Source organism: Salmo trutta, chromosome 19, assembly GCF_901001165.1.
Source record: "Salmo trutta chromosome 19, fSalTru1.1, whole genome shotgun sequence".
In the NCBI taxonomy this organism is placed as follows: Eukaryota; Metazoa; Chordata; class Actinopteri; order Salmoniformes; family Salmonidae; genus Salmo; species Salmo trutta.
The window spans coordinates 33,642,815-33,666,604 of NC_042975.1; the positions used below are offsets into that span (position 1 = coordinate 33,642,815).

The 23,790-nt window shown below is 41.2% G+C and overlaps 1 protein-coding gene across 1 annotated transcript in view; it reads right to left on the reverse strand.

Moving 5' to 3' along the window:
- The window catches only part of LOC115154380 (calmodulin regulator protein PCP4), a 33,631-nt gene extending 21,016 nt beyond the window's left edge, over positions 1–12,615 (reverse strand). Inside the window, exon 1 of the mRNA XM_029700550.1 lies at positions 12,484–12,615. Coding sequence (XP_029556410.1) covers positions 12,484–12,492 — 9 coding nt within the window. The 5' untranslated portion in view covers positions 12,493–12,615. The remainder of the gene's footprint in view (positions 1–12,483) is intronic.
- Between the last annotated feature and the right edge of the window lie 11,175 nt (positions 12,616–23,790).

Consider the following 23,790-nt stretch of genomic DNA (forward strand, 5'->3'; position numbering starts at 1 on the left):
CTCTATGGGAGGAAAGGGAGCCAAGGTTGTACACAGTGCAGCTGCCAACACATTAGATAACTCTGACTTGCAGCACCATATCCACCTGTTTACAGCACGAAACCCACCTTTAAACGTTCAGGCTTGGAAAAGTTGGATGGAGCAGTGCTAACATTCCTTACATGCGCATCCAGAAAGTATTACTTAGCCTACTAGTCTCTGGAATAATGTCAAGTATCCATCTAACTTGACGAGTAGCGCTACAATACCTGCTCACTCAGCAGACGCACAGCAGCCATGTTTAGAGGATAGAGGAAGTCCATGTTGGAATGGGATGGGGTAAAGGAAAATGTCATCCTCTCATGCATTAAGGCTCTGGTGTTGGAAGGCACAGTTAGGTCATTCAACTTGGTTTGACTTGTCCATCCTGAAACTGAACCTGACATCGTCATTATTAAAAACAGCCTAAGTCAGTGATGACCTTGGTGGTAGGAGTAACCGTGAAGAAAGACAGTTCGGAGATGGCCTCATCTTCGTGACAGCATGTTTCATGATTAACTACTCATGGTTTGATCGTGAAAGCATACATAAACTGAAGTCCTTTTGTTCACCGGACCTAAAATACCTCACAATCAAACGCCGACCGTATTACCTCCCAAGAGAATTCTCTTCGGTTATAGTCACAGCTGTGTATATTCCCCCTCAAGCCGATACCATGACGGCCCTCAAAGAACTACGCTGGACAATTTTTTTTGTTAGATACTACTGCACTGTGGGAGCTAGGAACACAAGCATTTCGCTACACCCGCTATAACATCTGATAAATATGTGTATGTGACCAATAAAATTTGATTTGATTTGATTATGGGAGCAGAGTTTTGCCTTTTCATTCAGTCTGCACACTGATGGAAAATTCCAATGACAATAACAAGATACTGTCAAACTATAATGTAAATTCTTTATATTTGTCTTTCCGTCCATACTTGCTGAAAGCTTCATCTCCTATATTACTGTCTTTGTATAAAGATCATTATCATTCCATGCATATAGTCAGGTACTTCCATTGACATCCAATCTGCCCTGGATGCCCCTCCATGACATGGTAACAGAACCATCATTCCCTCACTGACGTCTATGTGGTGTTCTAACTACAGTATTCATTATCAGACAGGCAGGCAATAAGTAACAGTTTTTCTCCCTGCTGGAATAATCTGAGCAAAACTAATGATACAACACCATGGTTTCCTCATAAAACATTAACACGCATTAGCCAGACTCCAGGGCTCTCAGCACACATCCAACTAACTTCACTGCATCCTTCAGCAGCACATTTCTGCTCGTCATCAGGGCCTGTATTCACAAAGCATCTCAGCGTAGGAGTGCTGTTTTAGGATCAGTTTTGCCTTTTAAAATATAATGAATGGACAGGGGGGACCTGATCCTGGATACACACGCCTACTCCGAGACGCTTAATGAATACAGGCCCAGAACACATGAAGGCTGTTGTCAACACTGTCATTCTATGAGGATGAGTAATCAACATGAGCGGTAAGTCCATACAGTAAATCCTGTCCCTCAGTCCTAGCTTGAGGACAATATGTAGCTAAATGGTTATTGTACAGTAAGTGAAATCCTTCGGCATCACACGGACTGTGTTACGAAAGCATCATAAAAACAATGGGGTATTAGCACTTCTTCAACCTCAGGCGGCTGAAGAAATTTGACATAACCCAAAAACTTCTACAGATGCACCATTGAGAGCATTCTGTCAGGCAACTCCATGGCTCCCCAGAGGGTGGTGCGGTCAGCACAACGCATCACCGGGGGCACGCTGCTTGCCCTCCAAGACATTTACAGCACCGTTGTCAAAGGAAGGCCAAGAAGATCATTAAGGACCTCAGCCACCCGAGCCACGGTTTCTACCATTTAACAGACAGGGACGGTACAGATGCATCAGAACCGGGACCGAGAGAGTGAGAAACAGCTTCTATCACCAGGACCCCGTTTTTAAAGTTATCTGGATTTCGCCTATCGGTTAGGAATAAATGCATAGAAATAGAATGAATAGTACGGACAAATCCCTCCCGTTCTACTCATTTTATTTCTATGCATTTAATCCTATCCAATAAGCGAAATCCAGATACAGTTGAAGTCGGAAGTTTACATACACCTTAGCCAAATACATTTAAACTCAGTTTTTCACAATTCCTGACATTTAATCCTAGTAAAAATCCCTGTCTTAGGTCAGTTAGGATCACCACTTTATTTTAAGAATGTGAAATGTCAGAATAATAGTAGAGAGAATTATTTATTTCAGCTGTTATTTCTTTCATCACATTCCCAGTGGGTCAGAAGTTTACATACACTCATTTAGCATTTGGTAGCATTGCCTTTAAATTATTTAACTTGGGTCAAACATTTTGGGTAGCCTTCCACAAGCTTCCCACAATAAGTTGGGTGAATTTTGGCCCATTCCTCCTGACAGAGCTGGTGTAACTGAGTTAGGTTTGTAGGCCTCCTTGCTTGCACATGCTTTTTCAGTTCTGCCCACAAATGTTCTATATGACTGAGGTCAGGACTTTGTGATGGAAACTCCAATACCTTGATTTTGTTGTCCTTAAGCCATTTTGCCACAACTTTGGAAGAATACTTGGGGTCATTGTCCATTTGGAAGACCCATTTGCGACCAAGCTTTAACTTCCTGACTGATGTCTTAAGATGTTGCTTCAATATATCCACATAATTTTCCTCCTCATGATTCCATCTATTTTGTGAAGTGCACCAGTCCCTCCTGCAGCAATGTACCCCCACAACATGATGCTGCCACCCCCGTGCTTCACGGTTGGGATGGTGTTCTTCGGCTTGCAAGCCTGACCCTTTTTCCTCCAAACATAACGATTGTCATTATGGCCAAACAGCTCTATTTTTGTTTCATCAGACCAGAGGACATTTCTCCAAAAAGTACCATCTTTGTCCCCATGTGCAGTTGCAAACCGTAGTCGGGCTTTTTTAGATACTACTGCACGGTTTTGGAGCAGTGGCTTCTTCCTTGCTGAGCAGCCTTTCAGGTTATGTCGATATAGGACTCGTTTTATTGTGGATATAGATACTTTTGTACCTGCTTCCTCCAGCATCTTTACAAGGTCCTTTGCTCTTGTTCTGGGATTGATTTGCACTTTTCACACCAAAGTACATTCAACTCTAGGAGATAAAACGCGTCTCCTTGAGCGGTATGACGGCTGCGTGGTCCCATGGTGTTTATACTTGCGTACTATTGTTTGTACAGATGAACGTGGTACCTTCAGGCGTTTGGAAATTGCTCCCAAGGATGAACCAGACTTGTGATGATCTACAATTTTTTTTCAGAGGTCTTGGCTAATTTCTTTTGATTTTCCGATGATGTCAAACAAAGAGGCACTGAGTTTGAAGGTAGGCCTCGCAATACATCCTCAGGTACACCTCCAATTGACTCAAATGACGTCAATTAGCCTAACAGAAGCTTCTAAAGTCATTACATCATTTTCTGGAATTTTCCAAGCTGTTTAAAGGCACAGTCAACTTAGTGTATGTAAACTTCTGACCCACTGGAATTGTGATACAGTGAATTATAAGTGAAATAATATGTCTGTAAACAATTCTTGGAAAAATGACTTGTGTCATGCACAAAGTAGATGTCCTAACTGACTTTCCAAAACTATAGTTTGTTAACAAGAAATTTGTGGAGTGGTTGAAAAACGAGTTTTAATGACTCCAACCTAAGTGTATGTAAATTTCGGACTTCAACTGTAGATAACTTTTGAAAAAAGGGTCCCAAACCATCAGACTGTTGAACAGCCATCACTAGCCAGCTACCTGCCCGGTACTCTGCCCTGCACCTTGAGAATAAAGCCCCATGTATATAAAGACATTGAACACTGGTCACTTCATATACTAAAAATAATTATTTAACCTGTCTCCTCCCCTTCATCTACACTGATTGAAGTGGATTTAACAAGTGACATCAATAAGGGATCATAGCTTTCACCTGGATTCACCTGGCCAGTCTATGTCATGGAAAGAGCAGGTGTTCCTAATGTTTTGTACACTCAGTGTAGCTCAGTATTTGAATAATGTATTTTATACAGTCATTATTGCTGATCTTTATCAAGGGTGTCAATAATTTTGGACCCAACTGTATACTTTATTCTCAACATAGCCCGTCCTAACTCAGAGGGCTCCCGAATGGCACAGCGGTCTAAGGCACTGCATCACAGTGCTAGAGGCACCAATACAGACCCTGGTTTGATCCCGGGCTGTATCACAGCCAGTAGTGATCTGGAGTCCCATAAGGCGGTGCACAATTGGCCCAGCGTTGTCCGGGTTAGGGGAGGGTTTGACCGGGATAGGCTGTCATTGTAAATAAGAATTTGTTCTTAACTGATTTGCCTAGTTAAATAAAGGTTATGTAAATAATATATACCTTCTACTGTACATACCATTTTCTTTGCAAAAAATACAGTATACCGCCTACACACACACCACATATTAATGTTCAGGAATATGAAACTACTCACTAATATATCTACTTCATATCTACTTTGGATTGTGGACTCGTTCTGACATTTCTTGATTTTTTTATTTTGTTATTATTATTTGTATATTTGTATTGCATTTGCTAGACATTCTACTGCACTATTGGAGATACTAACATAATAATTTTGCTGCACCTGCTAATAACACCTGCAAATATGTGTACGCAACCAATACACTTTTATTTGATTTTGAGAGGATTTTAAGCCAATTCAAAGATTTAAAAAAATAAATATTTATGCACTATCAGTTGGTCACTCAGAAGAGATCACACCAATTAATATGACATTTCCACTAACAGATTAACCGTGAAAGATTCTTTGTTCAGGTCAGAGACGAGGCAAAACAACTCAAAATGGAAACACTAAAACAACAAAAAAGTTACTTTAGCTAATTTCTTCAGACTTCCATTGACTGAGTTCATCTCCAAATCTGTCCAACAGGCACTTCTGAGCTGAATATAATTTACTCACACTGACTTTAATCAGTAGATACACAGGGTAAAAAAGACAGAGACACTGCTCATCCTTCTACTACTCTGACCTTTTTACACTAATTGGTAGCAACCCTCTCTAGTTCTCCTTGTCCATTTGATGTATACTAGAGAGAAACGCTGGAGTGAAACAGAGGACTCTGCTAAGTAGACACCAAAGCCACTGTGAAGTCCCATGATAAGTTAGTGGTAGCAACACCATATTGGACTCTTCATCTGATGCAGTGCTTTTACTTAAACAGAGCATCAATATGTTAACATTTTAAAAATACTAATTTCAAAAAAAGGATGGAATGGAATGGATTAAGGTTCTATATCATTGCAATGTAATAAAATGTGAAAAATATCAAGTCACAGCAATGCACCACTGTTAGTTGAGCAAAGCATGCATGAATGGTGGTTTTTGAAACATTGAACCATTTCCTTATTCTTCTGCATTTACTGTAAGCACATCCATTTGAATGGCACACTACAGTATTTGTCATCTTAACCTACAGTGACTGACATTCCAGCTCATCACCACAACGGTCACACAATGTGGACATGGTTGTGATTGTTTATTTGTTTGTTCACTCTTTGATGATGTTCTTCTATGTCATATATGTTCCCTGTTTTGAAACTCAGGCGTTTCTGTTTCCATCTCTATCCACATGGAAAACAACAAACCACTGGACCATGCTCTCAATGCTAATCAGACAAGGCTGACTGCACCCTGTTTTAAAGCCTGGAGGCGACACTGACTGTACTGCTGTCTGTCTGTCTATCTATCTGCCTGCTTCCCTTCCATTCCCATCTCTCTACATCTACTTTGTCTATATGCCTGCCTGATCACAATCGACAACTAACTCAGAGACATTGGTTAGGTTAATTTACAGCACGTTAGGGTTAAGCGTCTGTTGGTTGGGTCCCTCGAGGCTCTACAGAACAGGGATAGAACCTTCCGCATCATCTACCCATCATCTTAACCACACTGCACCATCACTGTGGAGGCAGTGTCAAATCACATCATGTTTCATACTGACATAACATCACGCTTCAGGTACTAAAACGCTTATTTCCCCCCCAAGATAAACTTGGAGGCAAGAGAACAAACAGTGTTGTGTTGCAGCCATTGTGAAGAGGACAAATTCAATTGAACCCAAGTGTCTCATCAAGAAGACAGATGTCATAGCTGTTGAATGTGTCTGACCTATCTCAATCTGTAAGTGATAGCAGGGGATAGATACATCGCACTACAGACAGATCCAAATATCCACTCGAGCAGTTACATAATCCTGCATAGCAACAAAAGTATTGAACAAATCTGCTTAATATTTGCGTGTTTGACGAGAGCATTCTAATCTAGCCTGCCGACAGAGGGACGGTGGCTGTCTCTAAATGTGGAGATATGTGGATTTTGTGCCCTGGTTCTAATGCTGTCCTGACACAGATGTGTTTACCAATAATACACTGGCATATACTTAAGATATTACTGAGATTCTTTTCAAGACCACAGACTCTGTAACTGTTTTAAAGTCGCCATTAGCCACATAGTGAAATCCCTGAGTGGTTTCCTTCCTCTCCAGCAAATTAGGTAGGAAGGGCGCCTGTACCGTTGTAGTGACTAGCTGCATCGATACACAATCCAAAGTGTAATTAATAACTTCACCATGCTCAAAGGGATATTCAATGTCTACTTTCTTTTACGTTTATCCATCTACCAATAGGTGCCCTTCTTTGTGAGGCATTGGAAAACCTCCCTGGTCTTTGTGGTTGAATCTGTGTTTGAAATTCACTGCTCGAATGACTACCTCAGAGATTAGGTAGTCATTCAAAAATGATGTTAAAAACTATTATTACACAAAACTTATGCAACTTATTTTGTGAGTTGTTAAGCACATTTTTTGTCCTGAATTTATTTAGGCTTGCCATAAGAAAGGGGTTGAATACTTAAACATTTCAGCTTTTTATTTTTGATGAAGTTGTAAAACTTCTAAAAAGATATTTCCACTTTAACATTATAGGGTATTGTATGCAGGCCAGTGAAAAATATGTTTTTTATTAATTTTAAGTTCAGGCTGTAACACAACAAAATGTGAAAAAAGTCAAGGGGTGTGAATACTTTCTGAAGGCACTGTAACTGCATCATGGAGATGGGAAGCTAATTAATGTCCTGTGTGCTGTAAGATACCACTTTGTATCCTAGAGCACACAGGACATTTGTCTTATTTATAAAATCCTGTTTATGCAGTACTGTAGAAACCTATATAAACCATGAACAGAGAAAATCATTGTCAGATGTGTGCGCTGTGACATACAGTATGATCTCAAACCTCCACAACTACATTTTGGTTGATGTTGGAAAATGTTGCACTAACTAAATACAGGTAACACTTAACTACACAGCCTAAAATAGTGTGTAATGTGTTTTTTATTCAATGTGTTTTAGTGGGTAGGGTTGGCTGGGCAGGCCACTGACCAAGCCTCTCCATTGGACCACCTATCCAGGCAGAGCAACGTGCTAGGAGAGAGAGGGGGCAGCTGTGAAGAAGGGAGGGGGCACTGCTGTAGAGCTAAGAGGACTGGCCCCATCTGTCACTACCACAGCCAGCCCAGTCTGTCTATCTCTCTGCTTCTCTGTCTGTCTCTCTCTCTCTCTCTCTCCCTCTCTCATTCTCCGTCTCTCTCTCTGCCTGTACCAGCCTAACATACAGCAACTGCTGCTGGAATCCATTGACTTTGATGGAAAGGCCAACTGTACTAGCCTATACATCAGGCAAGCAACCAGAAAAGAATGCAGCTCAATTGTTTCCAAGATTGGCCCATTGTTTTGAGGGAAAGAGACAGTGATAAGGTCTCCGATTGGGGGCCTCATTTATTTCCATTACCACCTGCGCTATGCATGCAGTGACAGAACAGAATGTGTTATTTCAGTGGGTCAGCCTTGAATTATTCAGTGACAGCCAACACTCAGTGCAGTGTTTGCATATAGCGAATTCTGGGATGCTGGTGCTGTTTCTCTCTAGCAGTGTAATAAGCACAGAAACCCAATGCCTTCAGCTAAGACATGATGATTATAAACATGGCTATTATGGCTTAACTGAATTGACTGGTGCATTCAGTTGATTGGCAGACTTTGTGTCTCTAGGTCAATATCACCCCCGCTTCAGCTAACACATAAACTGTTCATGCTGGAATAAACATTAACTTACAAATGTCATGGCTCAACAATCTTGTTTATCAAAGGATTCACACACGTAGACTATTCCTGTATGTAGACCTATACCCTCTCTCTCTCACTCACACACACACACACACACACACACACACACACACACACACACACACACACACACACACACACACACACACACACACACACATCTTTCTCCTTATCACTTGTTTTCTCTCTCTTTCTCCATTTCTCCCTCTATACTGCCCACATCATTACTCAAGCCTAAAATCGAACGTATTCACTGTAGTTACTTTTAATTGATAAAGTAGTTCTGCCTAAATCATGTGCAAAATACGTTTGCTTCTTATAGTGAAATGAGAAGACTACATGCACAGGCGACTTAATTGAAACATGAAAACAAGTAGGCCATTGCAGTATGACAACAACCGTTAAATAAAGACTGCATAAAACATGTATGTACCGCCATTAGTCCACTTGTTTCCAATTTCCCAGAATATTTGTATTTTGTGATCTCCTGTGCAGTAGCGGATTTAGGTATAGACGATAGAGGTCGGCCGATTAATCGGAATGGCCGATTAATTAGGGCCGAGTTCAAGTTTTCATAACAGTCGGTAATCGGTATTTTTGCCCACCGATTTGCCGATTTAAAAAAAAAAAAAAACTTTATTTAACTAGGCAAGTCAGTTAAAGAACACATTCTTATTTTCAATGACGGCCTAGGAATGGTGGGTTAACTGCCTTGTTCAGGGGCAGAACGACAGATTTTTACCTTGTCAGCTTGGGGATGCAACCTTACGTTAACTAGCCCAACGCTCTAACCACCTGCTTTACGTTGCCAAGGTAAGTTGCTAGCTAGCATTAAACTTATCTTATAAAAAAACAATCAATCAATCATAAACACTAGTTAACTACACATGGTTGATGATATTACTAGTTTATCTAGCCTGTCCTGCTTTGCTTATAATCGATATGGTGCGCATTCGCGAAAAAGGACTGTCTTTGCTCCGACGTGTACCTAACCATAAACATCAATGTCTTTCTTAAAATCAATACACAAGTATATATTTTTAAACCTGCATATTTAGTTAATATTGCCTGCTAACATGAATTTCTTTTAACTAGGGAAAATGTGTCACTTCTCTTGCAAACAGAGTCAGGGTATATGCAGCAGTTTGGGCCGCCTGGCTTTTTGCGAACTGTGAAGACTATTTCTTCCTAACAAAGACAGCCAACTTCGCCAAACGGGGGATGATTTAACAAAAGCGCATTTGCGAAAAAAAGCACAATCGTTGCACGACTGTACCTAACCATAAACATCAATGCCTTTCTTAAAATCAATACACAGAAGTATATATTTTTAAACCTGCATATTTAGCTAAAAGAAATCCAGGTTAGCAGGCAATATTAACCAGGTGAAATTGTGTCAGTTCTCTTGCGTTCGTTGCACGCAGAATCAGGGTATACAGAATCTGGCTCGTTGCGAACTAATTTGCCAGAATGTTACGGAACTATGAAATAACATTGTAGGTTGTGCGATGTAACAGGAATATTTAGACTTATGGATGCCACCCGTTAGATAAAATACGGAACGGTTCCGTATGTCACTGAAAGAATAATGTTTTCGAGATGATAGTTTCATATTAATGACCTAAGGTTTATTATATTATAGTTAAGTCTATGATTTGATATTTGATAGAGCAGTCTGACTAAGTGGTGGTAGGCAGCAGCAGGCTCGCAATAGTCAAAGGTATATGGTTTAGAGAGAAATAGTCGACGCGTCATAATTCCCGTAATAACTTGCGGCTGAACTTGAAAGGGGTTCCTTCGTTATTTTACCGTTCATGTCTTCCATAGAGAATGTCTTGATCTACTTCAAATAAGGTCTGTGTTTTGTGCTGAAACCGCCTCGGCGTTTTGATACCCGTGTAAATCTTACTAGGTAACGTTTGTCAACATATTTTCATAAATCCACTCTACAAAAAAATTATCTTCGCTTATATTGATCAGAGTTATATCCTATGGATATCTACACAGTTATAAAATTGGCAAGGTGGTGTAAGCCTAAACCAAACACAGACCTTATTTTAAGTTAATCTAAAAATATCCTATGGAATAAATGAAGGAACTGCTTTTCAGATTTTGCTAGAAGGTGTCATGGGAATTATGACTCGCACTTTGGTAGTCAATTCTTACCATGCCCATTATTAAAATAGGATTTCCTGCATGTAGAAATTACAGTTTTTGTTTTCAGCATTCATCACAGGTAACTTAAACTCTATTTTTATTATTCAAACAGTTGAGAGTATTTGTCTCCTAAGCAGACTCTTCAGTATCGTTGTCACTTCAGAGCTGTGTGTGTGTGTGTGTGTGTGTGTGTGTGTGTGTGTGTGTGTGTGTGTGTGTGTGTGTATATATACATATTAAAATAATAATAATAATAATCGGCAGATTAATCTGTATCAGCTGTTTTGACCCCCCAATAATCGGTATCGGCGTTGAAAAATCATAATCGGTCGACCTCTAATAAACGACATGTGCAGGGGGCGGCACAGGGCGCCCACACAACATTTTTTGGAATGGTGACATTTGCCCGATCGGTTTTCTATCGCTCATTTGCACGTCACGTCAATGATACCATGTCACTGTGTGGGACGGTGGGTCAATTAACCTTGTTGGAGAGGGTGCCCTGATTCTAGTTTGTGAGCTAGGCAGGCTACTGCCTGGGAAGGTCTCCCACTCAGAAGTACAAGATGGGGAGGGGGGCGGGGGTAGGTTGACCTCAGGTCTCCCCACTGGAAGCCTGAGGTAAGGGGAGCGGGGGAATCTATCAAATAGCGCACTTTGACTCTAACTTTGTACAGTACTAATACAATTAGTAAAATCAGTCACACTACGAAATGTTACCAAATAAACCACAATTCATTCATAATACTGTGAATATATAGTTTCACAGACATATTGTTGCATTTTTTTCTGGTTTGTGTGAAATCGTTAGGAATAATATAAAGCCAGCCTGCACACCACTAAGGTGAATTGGTTTAGTCTTGACTCTTGGTTGACAGTGTTGGGGGATGGGTAATGTATTGATGCTCGAGTGCCAAATCAACACAAATTTGTTTCTATTTGTCTGTGTTACTTCTTTTTGATATTTGGGTCTTATTTTTATATACATTTTTATATTTATATAGTTTTAAATGTTATGATTATTTGTTTGTGTTGTTCCAAATGTCTGAATAAAAATTACAGTTAGTGCAGAATGGTGCTTTTTTTATTTTGGCGGGGGGCGCTGAAGGGGTGGGGTTCGCCCAGGGAGCCATACAAGCTAGAACCCCACTGCTCCTGTGATTGCTGCCCGATTTAACCGAAGATTAGAGGACATACAAAACTGTATCCATTCAACAAAAGTCTTCAGTTATTATGTAACCACATAAATTAATGTCTTCACTTTTAAGTGTAAAGTTAGACAGATGATTTATGGTTTTTCTAGCACATTCCTTGTTGCAATACGTTACAATCGTAACGCACCAGATTGAATCAACGTTGTTTCCACGTCATTTCAACCAAATAAGTCAGTGTGATCACGTTGAATCAACTTGGAAAAAGTATTTGGATTTGAAAAAATAAATCAATTTATGGGAATTTCTTATTTTTTTCCACCCATCTTTTAACCTAAATCCAATAACACGGTGACTTTTTTGTTGTTGATTTCACGTTAGTTGACAACTCAACCAAATATTAGTCAAAACTAGATCTTGAAATTAAGTCTGTGCTCAGCGGGTAAGGGTTGCACAATAGCCCATGTCTAGGCTACACAAATAAGCATGCAGGCTACATTTCCAAAGCTATGCTCTCTATAGGCTACTTCCCGTCCATACCAGCAGCATACATTATTGTGCAAACCATCTCTACAAAAAAAACATCTAAGGACAACAATCACGAATGGAGGGTCAGAGAGGACCGTTTGGGGTTCGTTGCCCGGTAGTTGGATAGCCTAATAAATAATGTTGACCTGCTGGACGTCAGTGACACTTTCTTATATTGTAGCAAATCGTTTCATATCGTAGCCATCGGCGAAACTACAAAAAATGTAATTTATTTCACGCTTTAATGGGCTCATTTGAAACAATTTGGTTGCGCTCCGCTTGAATGCTGGAATTAGCAGTGTTGCAGCAGCAGACTATCCATGGATACACTTATTAGCCTACCGTATGATGTGAGCGACAATTATACTTCAAAGGAAAGGCTTTTAAAAATAAAGTACACCTACCTCACTCATGATTTATAAGTGTTGTAGTTACGATGATTCCAGTACTTGATGTACACTTGTCACTCGTAAGCAGTCCTCCCGTCCACGATGCCTTGGTCCGTTATAGAGGGGAGGTTTTATAGTATGTGCAGTAACCCTTTCATTTCCTCACGTTTCCATTAAACCAATAGGAATGTCTTCGGTATATCCCTATCTCAAGTCACCACTCAAGAGCTCAAATATTCATTATAGTCGTACACATAGGCAGGCAGACTTATCAAGTTATTGCCACAGCTCATTGTTATATTAAACCAACCAATAGCACTTATTTTGCCACAGCACAGTGCAGACTACACATCAACGTGTGCTTTATGTAATGCAAAGCAGCTCCCCACTGGGCACAAACTGGTTGAATCAACGTTGTTTCAACGCCATTTGGAATCTACATGGAAAATAGCCTAAAATGGATGTGAAAAAAGTTATCAACGTAAACTGTTGTTTTGAGTGTGAAATTTCAACCACATGATTGTCACCGTGGTAACCACATTTCAACATAAACAAACCTAGTATAAAATATGTTGAATTTGTACCTTTACAACAAGGTCAGATTTTCCATGTTATATCCACTATCAGAAAAAAAATGTAGGCTGGGCAGGACCTTCTACAGGATAATTGGTGTATCTACAGGTACCATTTGGACGCCCATCCATGGTTTTAACGAAGCCCAGCTTAGCTATGATATTTGTCACTGACCATAACCAATGTAATATTGTGACAATGATTGTTGAGTGATCTCCACTTATAAATTAAATAGATTCACTGTTGCTATTGAAGTCATTCCAAAGGGTAGGTTTACCAGAGCAAATGAAATGTGACCATACTTTATCACTCATATATCATCAATGATGATGATATAGCATTTGCAAGGTCATGATCAGCAATTGTTTCAATTTAAACCATAATTAAACTAAAAATAGACAATACCTAGGGTTTTAAACTGTGGATGATTTCAAATTGAATTATGTGATATTGAATTGTGTTTGATTGTCAACACAACCAATTATCAACATTTGAAGGAGATATCTTCTGCTTGAATAGTTCCATCGGTACCACTGACTTAGTCTGGCTTTAATTCCAGCTTGTCTACAATTTAATAATTGATATGTGGGATTCACGTCTCCATCTCAACCAAAAAATGTTGTTTAAAGAGTAGGACTAAATCAAATCAAACTTTAGTGCATTTAAAGTTTGATTTGATTTAGTCCTACTCTTTAACATATATGTTCACAATTGCTATAATAATCTTTGCAGAATCTCGAACTACATTGAAAGCACAATGTACTTATAATGTAAACTGAACTGTAATACAGGTCATCTGGTTTTGCTATTAGATGAAGTGCAGTGATAAATCAGCCCCCTGCTGTTCATACCTGGGAGAACACTTCTGACAACAATCCTAAAAAAACTGTGTGTAAAGTAATCCATTCAATCAAGACCTTCCCTTCACCTACTAGCCCACACCAAATGCATGGCTGAGCTGGAATGAGTGGATACTTGTCTATTCTTAATGTAGTACTAAGCCACAACATCTGCATGGCTCAGTTGGTAGTGCATGGTGTGTGCAACACCAGGGTTGTGGGTTTGATTCCCATGGGGGACCAGTATGAACATTTATGCACTCATTACTTTACTGTAAGTCACTCTGGATAATAGAGTCTGCTAAATGACTAACATGCAGTGGTGGAAAATAACTAAATTGTCATGCTTGAGTAAAAGTAAAGATACCTTCAGAGAAAAGTGAAAGTCACCCAGTAAAATAATACTTGAGTAAAAGTGTTTGGTTTTAAATATACTTAAGTATTAAAAGTCAATGGAATTCCTAAAATGTACTTAAGAATCAAAAGTAAAAGTACAAGTATAAACCAGTCCAAATTCCTTATATTAAGCAAACCAGACAGCACAATTTTCTTGTTTATTTTTTATTGACGGATAGCCAGGGGCACACTCCAACACTCAGACATAATTTACAAACAAAGCATTTGTGTTTAGTGAGTCCACCGGATCAGAGGCAGTAGGGATGACCAGGGATGTTCTCTTGATAAGTGTGTAAATTGGACCATTTTCCTGTCAAAATATAACGAGTACTTTTGGGTGTCAGGGAAAATGTATAGAGTAAAAAGTACCTTATTTTCTTTAGGAATGTAGTGAAGTAAAAGTTAAAAAAATTACTTAAGTAGTACTTTAAAGAATTGTTACTTAAGTACTTTACACCTTTGCTAAAATGGAAAATTTGTATTCCCATTTTAACTTTGCTGTACTTTTAAATGGTTGAAAGCGCAGTCATAGACATTTGGGTGACAACTAAACAAAAATCAGACATTGTTTTTACATTGGAATATGGTTGTGCTTTTAAAAGGTTGAAAGCAAAGTGATAACACTTTGGAAATTCAATTAACTTTTGGCTGTCTTTTTGAGTAGGTGAACATACCATAGCTTGTAATCTCATTTATCAACATCCCAACCAAATATTACCCAATTATCCAAATATTACCCAATTATCCAAATATTACCCAATTATCCACATTGAAATGACGTGGTGTGCCCAGTGGGATAATGTCATCCAATGTTAATTGGCACTGCAAGATGAATAGACAATGTACAGTATACAGTGAATTCGGAAAGAATTCAGACGCCTTGACTTTTTCCACATTGTGTTACGTTACAGCCTTATTCTGAAATGAATTAAATAGTTTTTTCCCCTCATCAATCTACACACAATACCCCATAATGACAAAGGAAAACAGGTTTTAAGACATTTTTACAACAACAAAAAAACAATACCAGAAAAATAAAATTTACATAAGTATTCAGACCCTTTACTCAGTACTTTGTTGAAGCACCTTTGGCAGAGATTACAGCCTTGAGTCTTCTTGGGTATGACATTACAAGCTTGGCACACTTGTATTTGGGGAGTTTCTCCCATTCTCTGCAGATCCTCTCAAGCTCTGTCAGGTTGGATTGGGAGCGTCGCTGTACAGCTATTTTCAGGTCTCTCCAGAGAAGTTAGATCTCAAATCAAATCAAATCAAATCAAATGTATTTATATAGCCCTTCGTATATCAGCTGAAATCTCAAAGTGCTGTACAGAAACCCAGCCTAAAACCCCAAACAGCAAGCAATGCATGTGAAAGAGGCACGGTGGCTAGGAAAAACTCCCTAGGAAAAAACTCCCTAGAAAGGCCAAAAACCTAGGAAGAAACCTAGAGAGGAACCAGGCTATGAGGGGTGGCCAGTCCTCTTCTGGCTGTGCCGGGTGGATATTATAACAGAACATGGTCAAGATGTTAAAATGTTCATAAATGACCAGCATGGTCAAATAATAATAATCATTGTAGTTGTCGAGGGTGCAACAAGCACGTCTGGTGAACAGGTCAGGGTTCCGTAGCCGCAGGCAGAACAGTTGAAACTGGAGCAGCAGCATGGCCAGGTGGACTGGGGACAGCAAGGAGTCATCATGCCAGGTAGTCCCGAGGCATGGTCCTAGGGCTCAGGTCCTCCGAGAGAAAGAAAGAAAGAGAGAAAGAGAGAGAGAATTAGAGAGAGCATATTTAAATTCACACAGGACACCGGATAAGACAAGAGAATACTCCAGATGAAACAGACTGACCCTAGCCCCCCGGCACATAAACTACTGCAGCATAAATACTGGAGGCTGAGACAGGAGGGATCAGAAGACACTGTGGCCCCATCCGATGATACCCCCGGACAGGGCCAAACAGGCAGGATATAACCCCACCCACTTTGCCAAAGCACAGCCCCCACACCACTAGAGGGATGTCTACAACCACCAACTTACCGTCCGAAGACAAGGCCCAGTATAGCCCACAAAATCTCCGCCATGGAGAGAGGGTTCAAGTCCGAGCTCTGGCTGGTTCAAGTCCGGGCTCTGGCTGGCCCACTCAAGGACATTCAGAGATTTGTCCCAAAGCCACTCCTGCTTTGTCTTGGCTATGTGCTTAGGGTCATTGTCCTGTTGGAAGGTGAACTGTCGCCCCAGTCTGAGATCCTGAGCACTCTGGAGAAGGTTTTCATCAAGGATCTCTCTGTACTTTGCTCCGTTCTTCTTTCCCTCGATCCTGACTAGTCTCCCAGACACTGAAAAACTCCACCCAGCATGATGCTGCCACCACCATGTTTCACTGTAGGGATTGTGCCAGGTTGCCTCCAGATGTGACGCTTGGTATTCAGGCCAAAGAGTTCAATCTTAGTTTCATCAGACCAGAGAATCTTATTTCTCATGGTCTGAGAGTCCTTTAGGTGCCTTTTGGCAAACTCCAAGTGGGCTGTCATGTACCTTTTACTGAGGAGTGGCTTCCGTCTGGCGACTCTACCATAAAGGGCTGATTGATGGACCATTGAAGAGATGGTTGTCCTTCTGGAAGGTTCTCTCATCTTCACAGAGGAACTCTGGAGCTCTGTCAGAGTGACCATTGGGTTGTTGGTCACCTCCCTGACCAAGGCCCTTCTCCCCCGATTGCTCATTTTGGCCGAGCGGCCAGCTCTAGGAAGAGTCTTGGTGGTTCCAAACTTCTTCCATTTAAAAATGGAGGCCACTGTGTTCTCGGGGACATTCAAGGCTGCAGAAATGTTTGGTACCCATGCCTAGATCTGTGCCTCGACACAATCCTGTCTCGGAGCTCTACGGACAATTACTTCGACCTCATGTCTTGGATTTAGCTCTGACATGCACTGAGCTGTGGGAGCTTACATAGACAGGTGTGTATCTTTCCAAATCATGCCCAATCATTTGAATTTACCACAGGTGGACTACAAACAAGTTGTAGAAACATCTCAAGGATGATCAATGGAAACAGGATGTACCTGAGCTCAATTTTGAGTCTCATAGCAAAGGGTCTGAATACTTATGTAAATAAGGTATTTCTGTTTTTCTTTTTTAATAAATTTGCAAAAATTTCTAAAACCTGTTTTCACTTTTTAATTATGGGGTATTGTGTGTAGATTGATGAGTTTTGATTCAATGAGTAGGGCTCTCTCTCTCTCTCTCTCTCTCTCTCTCTCTCTCTCTCTCTCTCTCAAGAGAGTCCATTGACTGCAGCTGCTCTTGGAGCACATTTAAGTGCAGTTTGAAATCAATCTCATATTTAATACAAGAGCAGAGTGAAGCTGGTCCACTGTTAGAGTATTAGCCAGACGTCCATATTTTTTCCTGTTTCAAGAAACACAGTCGAAGTGATTCACTGCAGTAGTACCGGATCACCCACTACCACAAATGAATGGGTTTTCCTGTCTGTGCAGCATGGAATAGTATTGTGGATGATTCCTGTCTCTGAGGGGGTTGAAGTCCCCTGACCTGCTTTGTTGTTTGTTGAGGTCTAGAGGTATATAGCTTCCATAGTGCAGCCATTTTGGCGACTTTGGTTGTCCTTATCTGTAAAATGGGATACAGAATTTATTTTTCCTTGAGAGCTACCAGGATTAATGTTTTTCTTTGCATAGTAGCTCAGTCCATAATCGATTATTCTGATTAAAAGCCATCTCACGTGTGTGTATGTGTTTGTACTATAAATGAATCAGGGTATGACTGGCAACTCTCAATCAGTCACTGTTCCCCATCACAGCCAGTTGGAGCACCCAGCTGCATCAGAACCAGCAGACCCACCTTCTCCTTCTGGGCCAGGCAGGGGGAATTGGGGAATAGCACTATATGCTTTACCTTCCATTGATCATCAGTCACTCTGCTCATGGATTTAACTGGATTGCTTATGGACACAGCATACCCAATCTTCCTAGCTCCAGGAATTAAATTAGTAAGCCCTGCTACTCTACTATTATACACACACACACACACACACACACACACACACACACACACACACACACACACACACACACACACACACACACACACACACACACACACACACACACACACACACACACACACACAGTTAAAACTTGGAGAGCAAGATGACGAGCAATCGATGTGAGATTAATTAATGTTACAATTTACAATGTGAGTTCCTGGTGATTAAGTAGCTCCAATGGTGTTTGGTGGGAAGAAGTGGTGCAGGCCTGCATACTGTAGAAGTTAATTCAAGAACAACATCTACAGGGCCTCAAGAGTGGAGCAGCAGTCTAAGGCACTGCATCGCAGTGTTTGAGTGGTAACTACACACCTGGGTTCGATCCCAGGCTGTGTTACAGCTGGCCGTGACCGGGAGACCCATGAGGCGGTGCACAATTGGCCCAGCGTCATCCGGGTTTGGGGAGTGTTTGGTCGGTGGGGATTTCCTTGTCCCTTAGCACTCTAGCAACTCCTTGTGCCGGGCCGGGCACCTGCAAGCTGACTTTGGTCGCCAGCTGGACGGTGTTTCCTCCGTTACATTGGTGTGGCTGGTGTCCGGGTTAAGCGAGCAGCGTGGTGTCAAGAAGCAGTGCAGTTTGGCAGGGTCGTGTTTCGGACGACGCATGGCTCTTGACCTTCACCTCTCCCGAGTCCATAGGGGAGTTACAGCGATGGGACAAGACTATAACTACCAATTGGGGAGAAAAATGTAAAAAAAAAAAAAGAACAACATTTACTCTGCAAAACTACATATGCAGGCAGGATGCCATCATTGTGCTCTTGAAACAGCCCGAATTGATAACCTCTAAATATCTTAGTGTGAGGTAAGAGGCAACACGTGAATAGCCCTGTCATTGAGTTACATTCGCTCCCCGACCAACAAGATGCTGCAAAATAAACCTCTTTGATGTGGGGAATATTTGAATAGACTCTCTGATGAAACAAGGCACTAAAATAGCCGCCTAAAAACAGTGGTGTAAACAGAGGGAGGATTTCTGCCTGATTGGCTGTTTCATTGTACTGTCCTGTCTGTCTGTCTGTCTGTCTCATGGTGGATCTAGCCTTTGGAATAGCACAGACAGCTAAAGTCAGGCTGTGAGTCACCGCTCTGCTCTCCTTTTTCATGTCACATTATTGCTTTTAATAGAGGTGTCTTAATTGGAGAGGGCAATTAAATAGCAGTCTGTGACACCCCCTACTCCTAACCACCTCCCAGCCCAGGCTAGTGACTCTTGGTCTGGCAGTGCAGGGGAGGGTAGACCGTGGTGCTGTCTAGAATGTCTGTCTGTCATCAGGACACTGTTAATGAAGACCAGGCTTGGTATTCAGCATGTACATGCATGGCTTTGTATGTGTAGGCAAAAGACAGCTAACCTCACCTCAGCCTTGTTTTAACCTCTACAGGATCAGTCCCCCCCCCCCCCCCCCCCCCCCCCACAGGACGGTTAAGCTAACGTTGGCTAATGTGATTAGCATGAGGTTGTAAGTAACATGAACATTTCCCAGGACATAGACATATCTGATATGGGCAGAAAGCTTAAATTCTTATTAATCTAACGGCAATGTCCGATTTACAGTAGCTATTACAGTGAAAGAATGCCATGCTATTGTTTGAGGAGAGTGCACAATTATGAACCTGAAAATGTATTAATAAACCAATTAGGCACATTTGGGCAGTGTTGATACAATATTTTGAACAGATATGCAATGGTTCATTGGATCAGTCTAATACTTTGCACATACACTGCTGCCATCGAATGGCCAAAGTCTAAATTGCACCTGGGTTAGAATAATACATTATGGCCTTTCTCTTGCATTTCAAAGATGACAGTACAAAAACAAGCAAACATGTTTTTTTGTTTGTATTATCTTTAACCATATCTAATGTGCTATATTCTCCTACATTAATTTAAAATTTCCACAAACTTCAAAGTGTTTCCTTTCAAATGGTATCAAGAATATGCATATCCTTGCTTCAGGTTGTCGTGTCTTTGGCATCTTTGGCATTAAAACTGAAGACATATTTATCAAATAACTCTCTGTAATTATTATTACGCAATTAAACTGATTAATTGTGTAACTGTAATTAACTAGGAGGTCAGGGCACCAAGGAAAATATTCAGATTACAAAGTTATAATTTTCCTAATATAACTTTCAGATATTATAATATCTGATCTATTAGTCTTCTGATTAATGACGTATTAGTTACCTCACGTCAGTCTCATTCCAAACGTTGTAAATTGTTGGTTATCTGCACGAACCCAGTCTTCACTATGAGTCATCCATACATCAATTGTCTTAAAATCATTTATTTACTAACTAAGTAATTCACAGAAATGCATAACAAACAGTAGATATCATTACAAGAAATGATAGAGGAATGTGCTCTAGTGGGCTAAACCGGCATGGCGGCTTGTTAGACAAAAGGGGAGTGGGGGAGGCTGAGAAGACACTACAGAGTTGATTATTATAACAAGTGAAATGCTAATCCTTTGCACATGAACGCTCACTCATTCGGGAATAATTGCAATCAATATATATATTTACGCTCAGTGTGTCGTCGGGATCTTTGTTGAAAAGTTTGTTTCTGTTGGAGAATTTGTCCGCTCTCTCTCTCTCTCTCTCTCTCGTGGTTAGGATGGATAGTTCAGAGTGACATTCATTCATGTCGTTATAGAATGGCGGTTGTCGGTCTTCGCGTTCAATGATACCGAATTCCTAGCTGCAGACTAGTAATTAATATCAAAGACTTGTTCTTATTCTGTCAGTATCGATAGTCTAACAGTTTAACCACGTGGTATGGTTAAACGTTCAGCCAGAGAAATGCATGGTCAAACCTTGGCCCTCTCGTTATCGAGGTAAGCTGGTCTCCAACCTTTAGCCATCTCGTAATTGAGGTAAGCTCGGTCTCCAACCTTCAGCCATCTCGTAATTGAGGTAAGCTCGGTCTGGTGATAGAAAACCAAGGTGGGGGTTTTATTCGGGACATAGAAAAAGGCTGTCTCATGACGCAAGGTCCTGTCTGTTCATGGGGGCGTGCCCATGACTTAGTGAAACTTTAAACAGAAATACAATTCTCTCACATTAACATCATTACATAGCATCTCATCATATCCCAAATAGCTACATCCTTATTCTTTCATTTTATACAACCATTAGATGTAAGTCTCATAACTGAGGCTATTATATAAACAGCGCAATGGTAATATGGCCGTATTGTCTCTCATGAGTTTCACAAAATTGTACCAAACGGACCAGTTTGTAGCTGGATTCTTCACCGATTTTTTATACCTTCTCCAGAACCTGAATATTGTTCGGGTTGTCAAGTTCTGTGAGGTAGAAGAATTCCTTTGTTTGGTCTATGAAAACTCACTCTCTCTCTATACTGGGGCCATGAGGCAGGATCTTCTCATAGGAATTTACGACCTCTTCTGACCACAGCAGCCTGGGTGTGGGAGACAGAGGTACGGGGATGGTGCATAGAAAACCCAAAAAGGGCAACGTCATGACAAGGTCCTGAGCTACAGGCAGTTAGATTTGGGTATGTCATGTTAGGCGAAAATTGAGCGGATCCTTAATTAAAGGCTATTATACTCTGCCAAGCACTGGCCCTCTCCTATGACTCCGCTCACCTCACCCGAGAGAGACACTGCTGGGTTAGTGTGTCTGAGTCCCTGCCCATATTACCAACACTTGGCCTTCCATTCAGCTCCAGGTCATCTGGCTCTCTACTCTCTCTCTCTCTCTCTCTCTATTGTGTTCATTCTCCACACTTACTCACACACTGAGTCTCCTATCGCACTCATACAAACACACCCTGATACTCATGCACTCATACAAACACACCCTGATTCTCATGCACACACACAAACACACTCTTACTCTACCTATAACAGAAACACCTATTTCTGTCTGTCCCTGTCTCATTCCCTACATATCAGACTCATAATATCCATCCTCTCTCTCCTCTCTCTCCCTCTTTCTCCCCTCTCTTCTCTCTCTCTCCCTCTCTCTCCCCTCTCTCTCCCCTCTCCCTCCCCTCTCCCCTCGCTCCTCTCGCTCTCCCTTCTCTCCCTCTCTCTCCCCTCTCTCCCTCTCTCTCCCTTCTCTCCCTCTCTCTCCCTTCTCTCCCCTCTCTCCCTCTCTCTCCCTCCCCCTCTCTCTTCCTTCCCTTCCCCTCTGTAATGCATTCTGTAAATAGCAGTAAGGGAAAGGTCTGAAAGATCCTCTGTGTGTTTTTGTGTGTCAGGCTGGCGACTGGCATCTAATCCTGGTAGTCTCTCCTATGCCTGTGGCCAGTGTGCAGAGACAGCTGCCTGTTGACAGCCTGCCTGCCTGCATGGCTGCCTGCCTAAACGGGGAAAGTTCTCCAGCCAGCCTTGCGTTTTACGGAGTGTTAGGCTGTTGACAGAATGTGAGAGGTTCCTATTTCAGGCACTGCTGGTTGTTTGAGGTCCTGCACGACTCCAGGACAAGGAAGCGTGCAGGAAAGATCATCACGACCCCTTTCACCTTCTTCAAAAGACTGGCAAACGGTTCAGGTCAATCACAACCAAAATCTCCCACCACATGAACAGCTTTGGCCCTTACCAACCGGCCACCTGGTCCACGTTGATCTTCCCACTTATAGTCGTTAAACTCCACATTATTAATCCAAGAACTACGTACCCTGCACTTTCATACAAGACTGCACATTGCTCTGTACTGCACTCTGCCACGGACCGACTCCCACATACAGTTGAAGAAGGAAGTTGATGTACACTTAGGTTGAAGTCATTTTAAAACTCGTTTTTCAACCACTCCACACATTTTTTGTTAACAAACTATACTTTTGGCAAGTCGGTTAGGACTTCTACATTGTGCATGACACAAGTAATTTTTCCAACAATTGTTTACAGACAGATTATTTCACTTATAATTCACTGTATCACAATTCCAGTGGGTTAGAAGTTTACATACACTAAGTTGACTGTGCCTTTAAACAGCTTGGAAAATTCCAGAAAATTATATCATGGCTTTAGAATCTTCTGATAGGCTAATTGACATAATTGGATGTATTTCAAGGCCTACCTTCAAACTCAGTGCCTCTTTGCTTGACATCACGGGAAAATCAAAAGAAATCAGTCAAGACCTCAGAAAAAAAATTGTAGACCTCCACAAGTCTGGTTCATCCTTGGGAGCAATTTCCAAACGCCTGAATGTACCACATTCATCTGTACAAACAATAGTACACAAGTATAAACACCATGAGACCACGCAGCCATCATACCACTCAGGAAGGAGACGCATTCTGTCTCCTAGAGATGAACATACTTTGGTGCGAAAAGTGCAAATCAATCCCAGAACAACAGCAAAGGACCTTGTGAAGATGCTGGAGGAAACACGTACATAAGTATCTACATCCATAGTAAAACGAGTCCTATATCGCCATAACCTGAAAGGTTGCTCAGCAAGGAAGAAG